Source organism: Lycorma delicatula, chromosome 2, assembly GCF_047948215.1.
Source record: "Lycorma delicatula isolate Av1 chromosome 2, ASM4794821v1, whole genome shotgun sequence".
Classification (NCBI taxonomy): Eukaryota; Metazoa; Arthropoda; class Insecta; order Hemiptera; family Fulgoridae; genus Lycorma; species Lycorma delicatula.
In genome coordinates this window covers 16,986,591-17,004,718 of record NC_134456.1, presented here as the reverse complement: position 1 = coordinate 17,004,718, position 18,128 = coordinate 16,986,591, and the positions used below count along the sequence as shown (strand labels likewise).

Sequence of the window (18,128 nt, the reverse complement as noted above, 5' to 3'; positions counted from 1 at the left end):
AAACATTATATACTTATACATACATTAATTAAGAAGCATACAGACTAGACTAATAAATAAGTAGGTTTCTAACATATCAGGTGACTCAATAGACATGCGTAGAGTCATGATTGTAGTGCTACAGTGGCAATATTTAGAAGTGAATTTACTTGTGTACATGTCTTGTATATTAAGATATTATTTAAGAATCCGAATAATTATAAATTAAAGTTAATTAAATCTATATTTTACAAATTTTTAAACATTATAAAATTTATGATGAAAGTTTTTTGGATGGTGTGGACTATCTACCAGGGTTTTGAACAAAATGGCGATTTTCAGTTTCTTATAAGTTTCCATGGTGCTTTGTTTAAAATAATATAACAGCTTTTAAAAACTGACTTTTAATCAGCTTTTGAAAGTAAAATTGGTTTGGTGTAGCTACATGGCACATGCACATGAGCCACAAGCAGTCTTTGTAATCTCATTACCCACCCAATTTCCATACATTCTATTCATTGCTGGTAAAACAGTGGTTTTACCAATGAATTATTTCATTTATGTTTGCACCATGTGAATATCTCAGCAGAATTTTAATTGGGGGACAAGATATGAGTTAAGTTTGTAAACATTAGAGCCCAACGAACAATTCAAACAAGGGATGCACACCCAATCACATTATGAGTAAAATAATTCAAGCGGTTTCTGTTTTACTAAAAGGTAGAATCTGCAATGTTTTGAGATTTCAATGGAATTTATGAAATCTGGGGCTTTAATATTATCAGAAGATGTTTTATGTTAAACTGAAGAAGCTTTAAAGGTCAGTCCAAGAGCAGGAAGCTTGTAAACATTGTTCTTTTATATGAATCCAGTAGTTAAATTGTACAAATTTATTGAGCCAATCATGTGGGAGTTTTTCTACCATTCTCCTAACCCCGACCTTGACTATAATTTTTTCTCTGAGATAGAGCTCTTGTTTAATAATATTAATATATGTTCGTAACATTAATGCAGTTATTATTGTATTAATAACAAGATATCCTAGTAACAGAGTTCCTTGATAAGGGTCTTTAAAAACTAATGTTGAAGCCTGATAAGTTCCTGAGTAGAGATGATAATTGTATGGAGAAGAAAGGTAGATGTTCAGGTTGCTTACGTGCATGATGAAATATTTTTCTTTTGTTTTATATAATTATAAAACAAATTGATTTTTTTTGTAATTATAATAAAACTAAAAAAAAAAAAATGTTCTCTCAACAAACAAATTTCTAATCTGTTATATCATATTACAATTTTTTTTTAAAAGAAGTTATTTTTAAGGAATCTGATTTCATTTTTCACATTTTGTGCTGTTGTATAAAGTGATGTGTAAACTAAAAACTGATAATTTAGATTTAATTTTTTATACTTAACATCTTACATTGCTGTAAAATTTGCCTGTGTTTGTTTTCCAAATTGGTGCCAAACAGTTTTATCTAGAAACTAGATGAGATGATCAACATTATAAGGAGCAGAGTTCTGAAAAGTGTATTTATAGGAGTTAAAAAAATATCGTAGGGACATTCAGTACTGTTTTAACTTTTAATGTTGGAAATGCTGGAAGTAGAAATTATTCAATAATTTTGAGATGGTTCTGATAAAAATTCAGAGTACATTCAAGAAAATGGGTAGCAGAAATAGAAGCCAAGAAAGTAAAAAAATTATTTATTTCAAAATTTTTTTTTACAGATGTCTTTTATAATAATAAGTAACAAGATATAACTTTTTTATTTATGAGTATTAGATACAGTTCTATATTTTTTCCTTTATTAAAAATAAGACAACATTTTTTACTTAAAGAATTTGTATTGAATTTAAGAAAATGTAAAAAATTGGAATACAGTAGTATCTTTAAAAAAAATCAGTAGTTGCTGGAAAGGGTTAAACCAAATTTCTGAAACTGGAAAAGTAAAATCAAATTATACTCATAATATTATTATTATTATTATTAATAACAATATTGTGAAATTAATGACATTATTAGCTAGAAAAATTTCACATGGTTCCTTTATTTAGAACCTGCATAAAATGTTTATAAATATTCACCTCGCTTATTATGAAATACTGATTTCCAGATTAGTTTCATTGCAATATTCAATCATTAACTGTTTTTTGAAATTTTTTCTCTGAACTATTTAGAGATACGCTTCCCTTCTCAGAAAGCCAGAGTTTTCTGATGTACAGAGTGAAATAAATACCTAATCTTAATTTTGTGTATAATTTTTAAGTGTTAGGGGCATAACCAAATGGATGAAGCCAATCAACACTATTCGCTCCCAAAAGTGATATTGTCATTCTCAAGAAATACTGGCATCTGATGCTAGGTTTTTTGAGAAAATTGAGGGGAAAATGATTTTCCATTGCCTTCATCATTGAGATAAATATTGATTTCATGTAGTGATCAAACTTATATTTTGAAAGGAAAACTGTACAGGAAACTAAAGCCAAACTGGATAAATATTATGATGAGCCAGATCTATCAGTTAGAGCTAATTTATATGTAGAAACAGTTTGGTTATTTTCAGAGCAATTGAACATTCAACAAATTATGCTGAATTTTCCAGATGATCTGTTGTGGTTAAAACTACAGAAATATTGAAATAATCCATTACATGTTGATGGAAGATATAAAATTGAAAGTGTGTATAATTATTAAAATAGATATCTCAAATAATGAGTGCATCATATTTTAATAAATATTTACATATTTGAAAATTGTCCGCAAGATGGATGCTGTGTTCACTCGCAATCAACCAAAAGCATGAAAAAATAAACATTTTTAAGCATTGTTTGTGGCTGTTTTAATGTAATCCAGAGGAAGTTTTGTACAGTTTCATAATGGTCGATGAGACTTTAATACATTATTACTGACCTAAAACCAAGGAACAGTCAAAACAGGGATTGCAGTCTATGATCTCACTCCAAAGAAGGTGAAAAATGTTCTTTTTTGGATGCTCATTGATTGTCTGGAGAAGGATAAAATATAACCAGGCAATATTATGCATCTTTGCTAAATCTTCTAAATGAGGAAATAAAGCAAAAACAACCACATTTGATGAAAAAAAGATCCTTTTTTAGCAAAGACCATGCACCAGATTATTTTCCCCCAACAGCAAAATTTCTTGAATTACACCAAAACATTCTTCTACATATTCCCTGTTTGCTATATTTAGTACCTTCAAACTATTATCTATTTCTGAATATAAAGAAGTAGCATGCTGGAAAGAAATTTATGTGAAATAATGAAGTTATTGCCATAATATGTGCCTGTTTTGAAGACCTGGATAAATCATAAGGAAGGGATCAAAAAAGTTGAACGTCATTGGATTAAATGTATAGAAAGGAAATTACGTTGAGAAAAGGAAATTACAATAAAAGAAAAGAAAAGATTTTTCACTGAAAAATTTTTTAGAATTGCAAAGTAAACATCATTAGTCTTAGAGAAAGTTACTCTGACTAGTGACTCTTGTACTTTAGATCCTATGTAGTGTTACAGCCACAGTAAAAAGTGGTTCAAAAGTATAAAGCAACAAGTGTGCTCAATACTGAGATGTCTGGCAGTAGTGAGTTATCTGTGTATCTGGCTGTTTTTCACTTTTATTGCATTTGTATAAACAATTTATTTATACAAAGTGTAGTCATTATTTTTGGGCCAAAAGCATTGGCATACAAATGTTCATTTGTAAACTGGAAAACAAACATTTACTTACTTTTATAAACATAGTTTCTATTTTTTGAGATTTGTTATGCCAGGTCGATTTATGATTAAAGAAAGTTAAACATTGAGACTAAAAAATAGAAAATGAATCTGATCGAAATATTGAAAGAAATTAAAGTACTGATAGAAAAACTAAAACAAAGAAAACTAATCTGATTAATATATTGAGAAAAATAGAAGTGCTGATAGAAAATAAGAGTATTTATATTATAGTTTTAATCCCACTTTGTATGAAAGCGACTCCTTTGTTTTATCTCTTGTATTTTGAATTGTTTTTACTGTTTCTTGTTGTTATATTTTTTGTGATTTGTGTATTACAATTACTTTATTATTTTTATTTTAGCTCGAAGAGGTGCTGTGGGAAGACAAATGAGTTTTTTGGTATCGAGACAAAAAGAATTTAAACTTGCTGCATTAGAAGCAAAAAAAAAAGGTGAAATTAATCAAGCTAAAGAATACCTTCGTTTAGCAAAAGGATTTGAGCCTCTTCTTGATGCAGCTAGCAGTGGACTTCCTATTGATATGGATTCTGTAAGCATTAAAAACAAATAAGTATACTTTGGTTTGATATCATTAGGTATTGATTTATTAATTTGTAATTTATGAACCATCCATTGCATAAGAGTAAGATTATTTAAAAAAAAAAGCATGCATCTTCAGGTCTTGTGTTGCTCAGGAAAATAGACTGAATGCTGAGTAATAATAAAACTACCATTAAACGATGTTGTTGCTGAAGAGATACGTGCTGGCATCTTGTAGTTTCATTTTTGTCAGTCTCTGGTGTCATGGAGTTGAGTATACCCACTATGTCAGCATGTCAAAACGATATGAGTGGATTTTTACAATGAAAAAAGTGATGCAAGTGACATTCATTGTCATTTTGAAGGTGTTTATAGTGATGAAACTGTTGATTCAACCGCTTTGATTAGGTGAATTTTGTGCATTAGTAAAGTGAAAATTGAAAATAAGCCTCACAGTGGTCAACTGATTTCTGTAACTCATGAGAAGAACGAAAAGAAGCAGGATCAATTAATTCAAAATGACCATCACATCACCTCCCAGAAAGGCATATTAACAGAACGAGTAGGACACATTACTACAAATTGGGTTACTGTAAATTCTGTTCACATTGGATGCCGTGCAAACTCACAGAAAAGAATAAACAATAACAAAAGGAATGATGTAAACAGCTTCTGAAATGTTGTTGTGGTGACAAAGATTTTCTTTTTAATGTTGTGATGAGGATGAAAGTTGGATGCATTACGACCCCCCCCCCCAAAAAAAAAAAAAAAAAACAGTAGAGCATGGAAATGGCCACTGTGGTTTACCATTTAAAAAAAAGTAAAAATACCCTTCTCCAAAAAAATCTTTGATGGTGATCTGGGATTCCAAACAAATGTATGTGATTGACTACGTGGAAGCTGGGTATTCTATAATTTCTGTGTGGGCCATAGAGATATTAAAATACCAGGTGTGTGTGTGTGGAGTCATGTTCAACAAATCACAGAGCTGATTATTATACAAAATGATATTGTTCAGCCACACACATCACGCACAGCCACTGAGCTCTTGTGAATTTGAAATTTGAACCTATTCCGTTCCTTCCAAACTCACTAGATTTTGACACTTGTGATTTTCACTTCTTTCTCCAATTAAAGAGGGATATTAAGAGTATTTGTTTCACCACAGCTGACGAACAGAAAGACGTAGTGAAATATGTATCTGTAAATGTTGACTGTGGAAAAACACAAATGTTTTATTTTGTAGCAAATAAAATGTCCTTTTATGCCATATTTGTTTCATTTTATTATCTCTTTTCATTTGTGAATTATGATTGACTCTGCATTACATTTCAGTCATTCCTATATTATATCTGTTATTATTGACATAATTTTTCTATTACCAAATTCCTTTAAGCATTTACATATACAAAAAGGATCTATAGATGGCATAAACTGTACATAGTTTTGGTTTGTAATTAAAAAAAATTATATATTTTATACAAATTGTGAAGTATACCTCGTTCATTTAAAAGAGTACATAAAAAAGCTATGCCAAAAATTTAAAAAAATTAATATTTTAGTATATAAAAAGACATAACAAACAAAAAATGTAGATTCCATTTCTAGAAGATAATCATAAGTCCTCTATACAATATCAATCCAGATCCTTAAATTTATTTGGCACTTCATAACATATTTTTTAGAGTAATAGACATAGCTTCTTTGCCTAATTGTTAACAAGTGTTTTGGTAACTTAATACTTTTAAAACAAGTGTTAACTGGATTCTGAATTAACTCATTTTTTAGTTCATTATATAGGTACACAATAGATTTCAGAACAAAAACATATCTGATGTCCAACGATCTGTCTGGATCCTGTTCACTGATTCCAATTATTTTAAAAATCGTTTTTGTAGCCTGTTCAAAGGATCAAATGAAGAACCATAAAGACCACCCCCATCTGATGATACCATACACTGCCATACTGTGAAAAAGACTATAGTATACTTACAACACCTGCCTTCTTGATAATACTTGTTTCAACCTGTAGAAAACATAAACTAAGTATTTGGTTTTTTTTAACTCTGTTCACGTGGACATCCCATTGTACATTGCAATCATATGTCTGTCACTCCTAGATATTTACTAGTTTCAACTCTCTTGAGGTGCTGACCATTGATTGTGTTTATTTTATCTGGTATAGTCTCTGTAATTGCCAAATGTAATGAATACTGATTTGTTTTTATTAAGTATAAGATTGTTTTGATATAACCATGAGAAAATATAATCAAGCTTAGCAGACATTGAATTTGCCAGTTCAGTCCATGTATGTCCATTCATTGATATGGCTATGTCATCAGCATATTTAATTAGATCCTAACAAGTCATTTATATAGAGAATGAATAACAACGGCCCTAAAATTGAGCCCTGCGGCACTTGAACATTCGTCTTAACTGGCTGACTTTTAGTACCATTAACCATAACAACTTGAGTTCTATCTTGTAACTTTTTATTAGAGGTAGGCATACACCTCGTATTCCCATATTGTGCAGTTTGGACAGGAGAATCGTATGATTAACTGTATCAAAAGCTTTACAGTAGTCTAGGAAACCAACCACTATTGGCCTGCCGTAGCATAAGCTATCATTAATAAATTTGCTTATGTGAGTAATCGCATCATCGGTGCTTTTATTCCTTTCAAAACCAAACTGTTTGTCATTAATTAAGTTGTGTTTCATAGCAAACTTGTAAAATATAGAGAAAATTATTCTTTCAAATACCTTTGTCAGGTTGGATATCAATGCTACAGGTCAATAATTGTTGATCAGAGTTTTTGATTTATCCTTATTGGGCATATAACTGCCATCTTAAATTGCACTGGACATCTACCTTGCACCATAACATTGTTTATAATATGCGAAAGAATTGGTGAAACGTAAGATGCTGCCAACTTAATGGTGAATGCATGGATTTCATCGCTGCCTCCAGCTTTATTTTGGAGTTCATGTATAGTCTTCAGAACTTTAACCTCATTTGTAGGTGTAAGGAACAATGAATGCTAATTAAATGGTATACTTGGTATTTCATGTTGTTGGAGAGGAGGTGTTGCATTCTCATTTAGTCTTGTAACCACCAATCCAAAAAACTCGTTGAAAAAATTAGCTTTAAATATATCATCTTTGCTTAGCACATTGTTGATCATTATATCATTAATTTTTCAACTTTTTGTCTTCTGGTCCAATTTACTATAAACATAATTAAGTCTAAGTATTTTTATTAATGAATGTGTATAAAATGTGATGTTTCAGGTACCAGTTCCACCATCAGCAAAACTAGTTTTAGAATCAGATTTTGATGTTATTTCTTCTAGTGACTGTGTTCCAAATTCTGATTCAGACATATATGAAAAATTAGAAAGTGACCTTACTGCTCAACTAAAGGTAAAGTATATTCAAAAAATAACTTCTTAAAATTTGATTATTCGTAATTATTGTGCGAGTGACATTTCATTTGCAATTCCAAATTATAAAATAAATTAAAAAAAATAAAAATAAAATATAAAAATGAAACTAACACTCTTTCAGTTCTGAAATATTTTTAATTTTTGAAGATGGTGGTAAATTAAAAATGAGTAGGTTGTTTATTTTTAATCTAGTATTTGATAAAGTAAAAAATTTAATGAATGGAAAATTTGTTTTCCTGTTAGTTTCTTTTTAGGTCTTTAATTTTCTTCTTTTTTAAGAAGTTGATTAAAATTTTGTAGCCTAATTTCAATCTTGATAGACTTACAAAAAATACTGTGTGTATAAAAAAATGTTTACAATTAATGCAAAAGGTAAGAAACCTGCAGATTGATAGAAGTAAGAAAAGACATGTTAAGAAACTAATCCTGGGCATACCCTGAAGCTTTAAAATGTAAGAATATGCAAATCTTGGTTAGCTAGGTAGACAATATATATTAAAAAGAATTTTATTGACTAGCATTTATGCATTGAGCTGCTGAGTGACATTTTCATAGTCTCAGTATAATATTTGAGAAATTATAACGTACGAGTCTCTGTTGAGTCATGTTTGTAATACATCTATAAGAATTGTAGTAACATCATGACAAATTATTTTTTTTGTGTTTGTCAAAGTTTCTTGAGGAGAGGAATCACTCTTCAAATATCCTCAAAAGAATAAGTGATATGCAGTAATCTGTTGATCTTACAACCCAAGGAAATCTTCGTCTGTCAATAATGTTGTTTTCATTGTTATCAACAATCACTTTTCATTGATCACCTCGCAGTGCGATTGGTCATCCTGTCCTATTGAACTCGATGTGTCTGGATTGATTTCATGTTTCTCTGCTATTTGAGAAGCAGAAATTCTTCAGTGATTTGAACATATTGCTCTGACTGACCTGTAATGACATTTCTATCATTGTCCTTGGAGGAGTATGGACTGATGGTTCCAAAGGATGTTTTGATGTTCCATCATAGTATGAGGGAGATAATTAAAGAGACAATTGGCAATAGCAGAAAAAGTAATAAATAGAATAAACTGAACTATATGACATCCAAATTGACACCTCCTGACAAAAAAATATGATAAGATTTTTATTTTCTGAAAGTTTTATTTTATGGCTAAAATGGATACTCAGATGTTAAAATATTATGGTACATTATGGTTTTATATACATAAAACCATAATTTATATATTTATATATACATATATATATAACAACTATATATTATATATTAAATATATATTGTAGTTAGACATTACAAAACTGTGGTTAAACCAGTAATTACTTAAGCGAGCGACACTTTATTTAGATTAAATCAGAAAAATAGGACTGAACCTTTACTTAAAGTTGAACGCAGGATTCTTAGAACCTGCATAAACAAAAAATAAAAACACGGAAATCAGTACAGATTATTGCCTAATAAATTTCTGTACGAAAACTTGGAATCCTTAATTGATACTATGAAAAAGAAGCGAATTTCTTTCTGTGCATACTTGTTAAGATTACCACAGGATAGGATTACTGAGAGAATTATCGATCAATTTTGGTCTTTAAAAAATTCGCCATTATGGATCAAAGAAATTAAAGAAGACATGTATGAATTAAGTTTGACTTATGAAGATTTACTTAATAAATCCGAAAAATTAAAATTTGTTATTAAAGATCCAAATACCAACTGTAAAGTAAGAACTTTTAATTATACAAAAAGGGTTTATTCAGAAGAGGATCGTAAAGCAAGATCATTAAGAATGACTAAATATTGGGAGAAAGTAAAAGCTAAGAACTTAAAGGCCAAAAGTTCGGCAAAAAAGACTCGAATTATTCTGACTAAAGTGGTCCTTTGCGGCCTTAAAAGTAAAAATAAATAAAATATATATATATATATACACACACACACACAATATATATTATATATCTATTATATTAATTTATATATTAATTTTATTTATACAAAACCTGTATAAATTTTTATAAGTGGATAGCACAGTTTAAATTGGACAGAATAAGTGTCACTAATTTTCATCATAACAGAATAAGTTTCAACTGACACTTTGCAAAATTACATTAATGATCTTATTTACAAAGAGTGTTACATAAAGATTAGTGAAATAACTGAAATTTGTTTCACAATATCACAAAAACAGTTCAATTCACATTTGTACGGAACGTAAACTACAGTTTTTAGGGGAAGATATTCCTTTTTTAGACTGTATAATAACTCATGATGGAATTTGGATTCATCATTTTGAGCCAGTAGCCAAATGTCTGATTATGGAATAGAACATTTGAATGTGCCCATCAGGTAAAAGTACAAACCTCTTGGTCAGCCAATAAAGTGATGCTAACAATGTTTTGGGTCTATAAAGGTGTAAATTATTGTGATTATTTGGAAGAAAAACATACAATCAACAGCAAGTACTATTGTGGCATACTAGAAAATAAGATGAAACACACCATAAGGAGGAAGCATCCTGGTTTTCTGATGTACTTCTGAATAATTACGTCCAACCCAATATCATTCAAAAGGCATCAAAAGTTGAGTAGAGAGGTGTTTCCACATTCACCTTATAGATACAGTCTCACACTATCAGATTTTTACCTCCTTGTACAAAGTAAAAGAAGTATTGTGATCGCAAAAAGTTTCGGTTTTCAGATTTCAATGGAAATATCCATTTTGACCATCCTTGAATCTATTTTGACTAGTTTTGGCATGACGTCTGTACGTACATACATATGTATCTTGCATAACTCAAAAATGATTAGCCATCTGATGCTGAAATTTTGGATTTAGGACTATTGTAACATCTAGTTGTCCACCTCTCCTTTTGATTGCAATCGACTGAACCAAAAGCGACCAAAAAAGCCCAAAATCCAAAAAAATTTGGATTTTGGACTTTTTTTAACTGCAATAATAAGTCCTCATTGAGAGCTTTTCAATAATATGTCATAAGTGATACTTATTTTCATTGGTTCCAGAGTTATAGCCAAATAAAATTTTAATTAATGAAATATTTGGATCTTACAAGGGTAAGGTACATCGGTTCGAATCAGACTTCATCTACTTTTTTTTTTTAATTTAAATTTATTGATTTATTAATAATTGTTAACCTCTGATTGTAAAAAAAATTACAATAAATAATAATTAAATAACAATAAAGAAAAAATACAGAAGTTATTAATGAAATAAAATTTTTTGTACATTTCATTTAAAAAAAATGTGTATATGTAATTTAGTAGACATACAAGAAAGTCATGTGATGTCCACATCAGATTTTTTTTTGGTCCTCTAAAAAAAAAAAGAGTTTTTTTGGTATTGACACTGAGGTGAACATTTCTTCATTAATGGAATAAGGAAGCTTATAGCAAAATGGGGACAAGTTTTGCTCAAAAGAAAAGGATTTGTTTTTTGCTCGATACTGGAGTTTATCAACATACTCACATTAGTGGTAGCAAGATTCATCAATGATTAGCATACTGTAAATAACATTTCATTAAAACTCATGAGATTTAATCCTTGATGGTAAAAAGTTATATGATTAACCCAATCTGAATTGATTATCACTTTGCATTTTTTGGTATGTATCACCAGTGATTATTTTTTTTGTGTGGATTTTGGTTAATTTTAATCTGAAATCCCATTTTTAGTTTTATACCTTAATTTCATAAATATAAAATTATGACTAAATAAAATTTGCTTGTTAATATAAGCTTTTGTTGTGCATAATTACCCACATTCATGCTAATTTTATGCATATTGTGGTGTATAGTAAAAATTTGCTTGTCTGTTGGATGCCATAATCAAATTGTTGTCAATAACAAGTTAAATACATGAGCCATTTTCAAATATGTAAGCTCCATTCTAGGCTTGTTTAGGAAAAGAAAGAGTGAATATATTTTCCACTAAATATGCTTTTATATATCAGCAAGCCAAGCAACTAAAATAAGGCAATAATGAATGCTACATTTTCACTGTTCTGTAAGAGCTGATCATATAGTGATTATCATTACCCTCAGAAGAAGCAGTTTTACAGTTTTCTGTACATCAATCACTCAGACAGACAGATAGATAGTATGAAGTAAAAATTTAATTTAACTTTTTTGCCATTAAACTGTGCATTATATAATATGCCTTTTTTGCAGTAAAAATAAATATTTAATGTTTACTATTTATTGTAATGTTTTTAAAACACTAAAATATCCCTTTATAGAGACTTCTGACCAGCTTACAACAGGCGGTCATTTTATGACAGTGTTTATTGATGTCTTTTTCAGGGTAATATGAGGGGGTCCCTACTTTAAATCCAAGTGGTATTTCCTAACTTGTCTTCATTTTGGAGTAAACTGCATTTATAGATTTTTGAGTGGTTCAATAGCTTATTTACTTGTCTATAGTCACAGCATGTTTTTTTTTTAGATTTATAATAATGCAAACAATTTTTTATTGTAAGTATTTATAACATTTACTAGCGGACCCGACAGACGTTGTCGTGTACACACGTCTTTAATTTGAAAATTTCAAACTTTTTTGAATAAGCTGTAACAATCTGGACCGTTTTGATGAAAATTATTATTAAAAAGTTATTACAATATCTATCGTCATTACATATACATTTATCACAATTCGACCAATCGATAGCGTGTGAGTATGTGTATACTGTATGAGTGAAGTGAAATGTAGAAGCTGTGTTAAATAAAAACTTAAACTTGTTTTAATTAAAGGTGAAAAAGTTTACACTCATACTATTTTATAACATATATTTTTTAATTTACAAAAACTTAATTCATCGTAATGCCATTAAATGTACAATATTTTTGATTAATCCTTGAGGAGTATAAACGAACAAATTCGATGGTTTTCCAACTCTGGAACACGCAACATATAATTGGCCGTGAGATAAACACGGATTTTCTAAATCTAAGCCACAAATTGTCATTGTTTGGCCTTGTGACTTATTTATAGTCATAGCAAATGCCAAGCGGATTGGAAATTGCAAACGTTTGAATGGTATAGGTGAATCTGAAGGAATCATTGGGATCCGTGGTAGTACAACTTCACCTTGGAATTTTCCACTCAAAATAGTGGCTTCAAGAATGTTGCCCATGATTTTTTTTATAACTAATCGCGTGCCATTACACAATTTCGGGGCATTTAAATTTTGAAACAAAATTATAGGTGAGCCAATCTTCAATCGCAAATTATGTGGTGGCATTCCAGGTAAATCTAGTGAATTTAAAAACTTTACAGGATGCTTGACGACTTCGTCAGGATCAACAACAGTGTCAATCGACTTGAATGTAATTTCATTACCAGGCAATAAATGTTGTATTTTAAAATTGATGGCGTCAACATCTAAATTTTTTGCGGCTAAAATAACTCGCTCTCACTCTGTTAAATTTACATTATCTGTCGAGTGTTCTTCTACTGTTCTATTTAATCGACGATCATGGACCAATTGCGTGTTCCGAGTACGTCGACCAATATTTCTTGCTCTTCCACGAAGACGTGGCATTTTTCTGTAAAAATAAAATACTGTAAAATAATACACAACGAATATGAGTAACTTATTGAAGATGAAATTTTAATTAATTAACTGAAAAGATTTGTTTTACCAAATTTTAGATAAAAAACGTGTAATTTTATTTTTTTGCTTTTTTTTATTTAATATTTCCAAAAACGAATAATTTTTAATAAAAACAATTGAAAAAATTTGTTATGAAATCAATTAGCTACACAAATTAATTTGTAGGTTAGGGTAGTTGTTAATCTACGCACGTGTAAATTTGATAAAAAATTATATGAATATACTCACTTTGATTCCGCACTAAATTCGCAAAATGTATAGTTTTTATGCACACTTCAAAACTCTTCAAACACTAATTACATTTTGATGTAATATTTTAATAGCACCTGATTTTTTGTAACACAATAATAACAATATTACGAAATATTTTTCTCAATTTGATCGTAGCACCAACTGTCGGGACAAACTAAAATTAAAATAGAATAGTATTGAATATTCGATACTGCTGATGGTAGCGCAGTCTACCGGATCCAATGTAAAACATTCCAAAATCAATAACTATTAAAAAAACATTTTCCAGTGGACCAAATTGTGAATCTAAACCATTCTCGAAGCCCCTTGAACACACACAAAAAATTTCATCGGTCCAGCCTTTTAGGAGGAGTTCAGTGACATACACAAGCACACAAGAAATATATATATATATATATTATATATATAAAGATTTATAAGAATTTGGAAAAAATAGAATAAATAAATTTATTTTAATTTGTATTAATTAAGGTGCAAAATTAGTGATTTCCTATTCTTTTTTAACTTGAAAAATTAAATAAAATAGGTCCCAGAACTCTATCTGCAGTAGTTTTTAAGAAATTTGGGGGAAAAACCAGTAAATAGGAGTAAAAAAACCGGTTTTTTTGATTGATGTACAATAACGTTATTAAATGGGTAATAAACACAAAACTTGTAGAGAATTTAATTCTAAAAAAAAAGGTATAAGATAAGTTGAATAAAACAAAGAAAAGTAAAAAAAATTCAAATTTTATTTAAACATATATTTATATATATATATATTTTTTTTTTCATTTCCTTGTATGAAATAAAGGAAGTATTGTGATCATGAAAAACTTCAGTTTTCAGATTTCAACAGAAATATTCATTTTGACCACCTCTGAATCCATTTTGACTATTTTTGGCGTGACATCTGTTTGTATGTATGTACATATGTATCTTGCATAACTCAAAAACAATAAGCCGTAGTATGTTGAAATTTTGGATTTAGGACTGTTGTTACATATAGTTGTGCACCTCCCCTTTTGATTGCAATTGACTGAACCAAAAGTGTCCAAAAAAGCCCAAAATCTAAAAAATTTTGGATTATTTTTTAACTGCAGTAAAGTCTTCATTGAGATCTTTTCAACAATATATCATAGGTGGTACATATTTTCATTGGTTCAAGAGTTATAGCCAAATTAAATTTTAATTAATGAAATTAATTTGATTCTTACAAGGGGAAGGCACATCGGTTCAAATCAGACTTCATCTCCTTTTTTTTTAACTTTCTTTTTTTTTTAATTTAAATATATTGATTTATTAATAATTGTTAACCTCTGATTGTAAAAAGATTTTTACGATAAATAATAATTCAATAATGACAATAAAAAAAAATATCAGAAGTTATTAATTAAATAAAATATTATGTACTTTTCATTTTAAAAAAAATGTGTATATGTAATTCAATTTAGTAGGCGTACAAGGAAGTCATGTTGTGTCCACATCAGATTTTTTTAATTTAAATTTCATTTAGTATAATTGAAGTTATATTATATATATATATATATATATATATATATTTATTATAACAGGTAAACTAAAGATTAAAATATATATGTTTATTTTTTCAAGTTTATAAAATTTGTTTGTTAGATTAATGATTCTTATATCAATCAACAAACTTGAAATTAATACAGTTTTTTCCAGATTCTTATAATTATTATTATAGATAACTACATAATAAAAACTCATCTAATAATAATAGGGACAAGAAGAAGAAAAACTCTTAGGTTCTGAGAAAACGAAGGAAATATGGAAAAGAAGAAACAGAAGCATAAACAAATGATATAGGTGTGGTCCCTAGTAAGCCACATTAAAATTAAAAAAAATCAAGAAATCATTTGTTTTAGTGAATATGCAAGAGAAAACAACATAGAGACTCGAAACTGAGTCCTCTTAATTATGAGATTGTACTTCAACTTCTGTAACTGTAGTTTTACAAATAAGCTAACTGAATCACTAGAATATATTTAAATGGCATTTACTCCAAAATAGAGCCAAATTGGAAGCTGCCTATTTTGGATTTAAAGTGGGACCACTCTCCTACCACCTTGCAAAAGGGTATCAATAAACTCTGTTAAAGCTGATCGCCTGCCCTTGAATAATGGATTAATTTTTATGTTGTGTTTATTATGTTATGCATTTTTTAGTTTAAATGTATTTTTTTTACAGTAGTTTATTTAGTTTTGGGTAAATAAACAATTAATCATTTATTATTTCAACAGAATCATTAACTTTGTGGAATGAAATGAAGATTTTAAGTATTTATAATAAAATTATGTTGTAAAATTGGCATAACGATCAGATATTGAATTTAATTGATTTACAGTTTTAAATTATAATTTGATTAAAAGAAACATGTTTTAACTTTTTTTGGAGGTAATGAAATTTTATTTACATGATAAATTATATAGAATTTTTTGAATACCGGTGTTCATTGTCAAAATTAATCTTTGTTAAAATGTTTGAAATAGTTAAAATTGTTTATTATAAAAATTATTGTTGTTTATTATACAAGATGTACTTTAACCGCAGTCAAGAACTATATTTATATATCTGTAAATATGTATGCTGGAAATATATTATTAATATATGTATGCTGTGTATTGCTGGAAAAAAAAATAAACAAAAAAAGGCAGTATTTTATAATTTTAATATTGATAATTGAAAATGTTATTAATAAGTAAATAAATATACAGAAGTTAATTTGAAATTATAAGGTACTGATTGACCTGAATTTTAGATAATTAATATTTAAAATAAATTTAATTTTTTTTAATAACCATTAATTAATAAAATTATGCAAAATATTATTTTATACATATAGTGTTAGATTTAAAACCTGTTTATCTATGATAAATGGAATAATTAGATCAACAGTAGTGATTGCGATAATAAAACTCCATAAAAAATTTTGCTCTGTGCTTATAAAAGAAAGAAAAAAATTAAAATTAAGAAAAGGTGTGTAAAATTCTCATCTTTATTAAATAATTTAACATTTTACTGTACTACGATAAAAGTTAATGTATTTCTCAGTTTTTTTTTAAGGAAGTACGAGGGATGCTTCGTAAGTCCTTGCAAAAATAAAGGAGATGTAATGTTTTCAGGCTGCATACTTAGTCCAATAGTTTCAAGTTTTTTGATTCCATCTTTTTAGTATGATAGTGTATCCATGTTCTTAAAATAGACAGATGTCTCAGTAATAAATTAATTTTGCACAAATATCTTTCTAGCTAGTCACTTTTGCAAATTTGGAAACATACATAGTATGAAGGTGGTAGGTCTGCCAAGTAGGGGAATACAGAAGAATTTAGTAGAGTAATTTAAATGATTTTGCTGTTTCAATTATAGATGAGCGAGTCGCTGCATTGTCTTTATGAAAAAGAATCTTCGTTTTCTAGAAGTTAATTCCTTTCCCTAGACTATCCAGCAAAGATGCATAATATTGCTTGGTTATCATTTTACTCTTCTCCATAAAGTTAATAAAGATTACTCCAAAAGGATCCCACAAAGGTAGTGGTGGTCGGTCACCTTCTTACTGATTGAATACTATCAGCAAGTTCCCCATTTGCAATGCACTTTTTTGATTATTCCTTGTTTTTAGATCAATAATGACATATCCAAGTTTCAAAAAGCACAAAAGTATTTCTTGGTTACATTGAAACGGCCTTAAACTGTACTTAAAATTGTTTACTTATTCACATTTCTGATCAGTTATAGCAAACTTGGCACCTGTCTTTTGGACAGTTTTCGCATATGTAAATAGTCATGTAAAATATGATGCACCCATTAATTTGATTCGAACTGTCACAATGATCTCATATGCTTCCAATTTTCTATTCTCCATTACTACATCATGAATTTTTTCAATATTCTTTGCTGTTGTACCCCAAGCATGCTATCTGGAACGTTCAGCAACATTTGTGCGCATGTGACCACTCCAAAATTAATCAGACTGCTTGTAAACTACTGTGATAGATGGAGCCAACTTACTTAGAATATTTATCTGGCTTGGCTTTAATTTCTTATGCACTTTTATCTTTTAAAAAGTAATGATCATCACACGAGATTATCTTTCATCCATTTTTCATACATCACAATAACTGATCAACTCAAATGACTGCTAACAAAAGAATTATGAATTTATATGATTGAAACTTGATTTATGCGCCTAGCAAAGATGAAGGAAACCTAGTATGGCCCCAGCAATGTACTACAAATTTCATTTCTTGACTTTGCCATTGACTTATCATGAATAAGTCAGTGAATTATCATGAATTCACATTACCATGAATAATAATAAAGTTTAGCTGTGCTTTCTATTTATTAAAAAGGTTATTTTCTAAGAAAATAACCTTTTACAAACTATTGCAGATCTTTTCAGTTAAATGTAGATCTGAAATTATTAAAAGTGTAATGTTTTGATGTGTAATATGCACGTTTCAACCATGGAATCACCAGCATGAGGTATCCTTCACATATTTAATTCATTCTCTTAAGTCATAGTTACTATTAGTACAGTTAG

At 28.9% G+C, this 18,128-nt stretch overlaps 1 protein-coding gene across 1 annotated transcript in view; it reads left to right on the top strand.

Annotated features, from left to right (window-relative positions):
• Positions 1-17,276, top strand: part of l(2)gd1 (lethal (2) giant discs 1) — an 80,035-nt gene extending 62,759 nt beyond the window's left edge. The window contains exons 10-12 of the mRNA XM_075357516.1: positions 4,080-4,267; positions 7,549-7,680; positions 17,208-17,276. Coding sequence (XP_075213631.1) covers positions 4,080-4,267; positions 7,549-7,680; positions 17,208-17,276 — 389 coding nt within the window. The remainder of the gene's footprint in view (positions 1-4,079; positions 4,268-7,548; positions 7,681-17,207) is intronic.
• Positions 17,277-18,128: the final 852 nt, after the last annotated feature.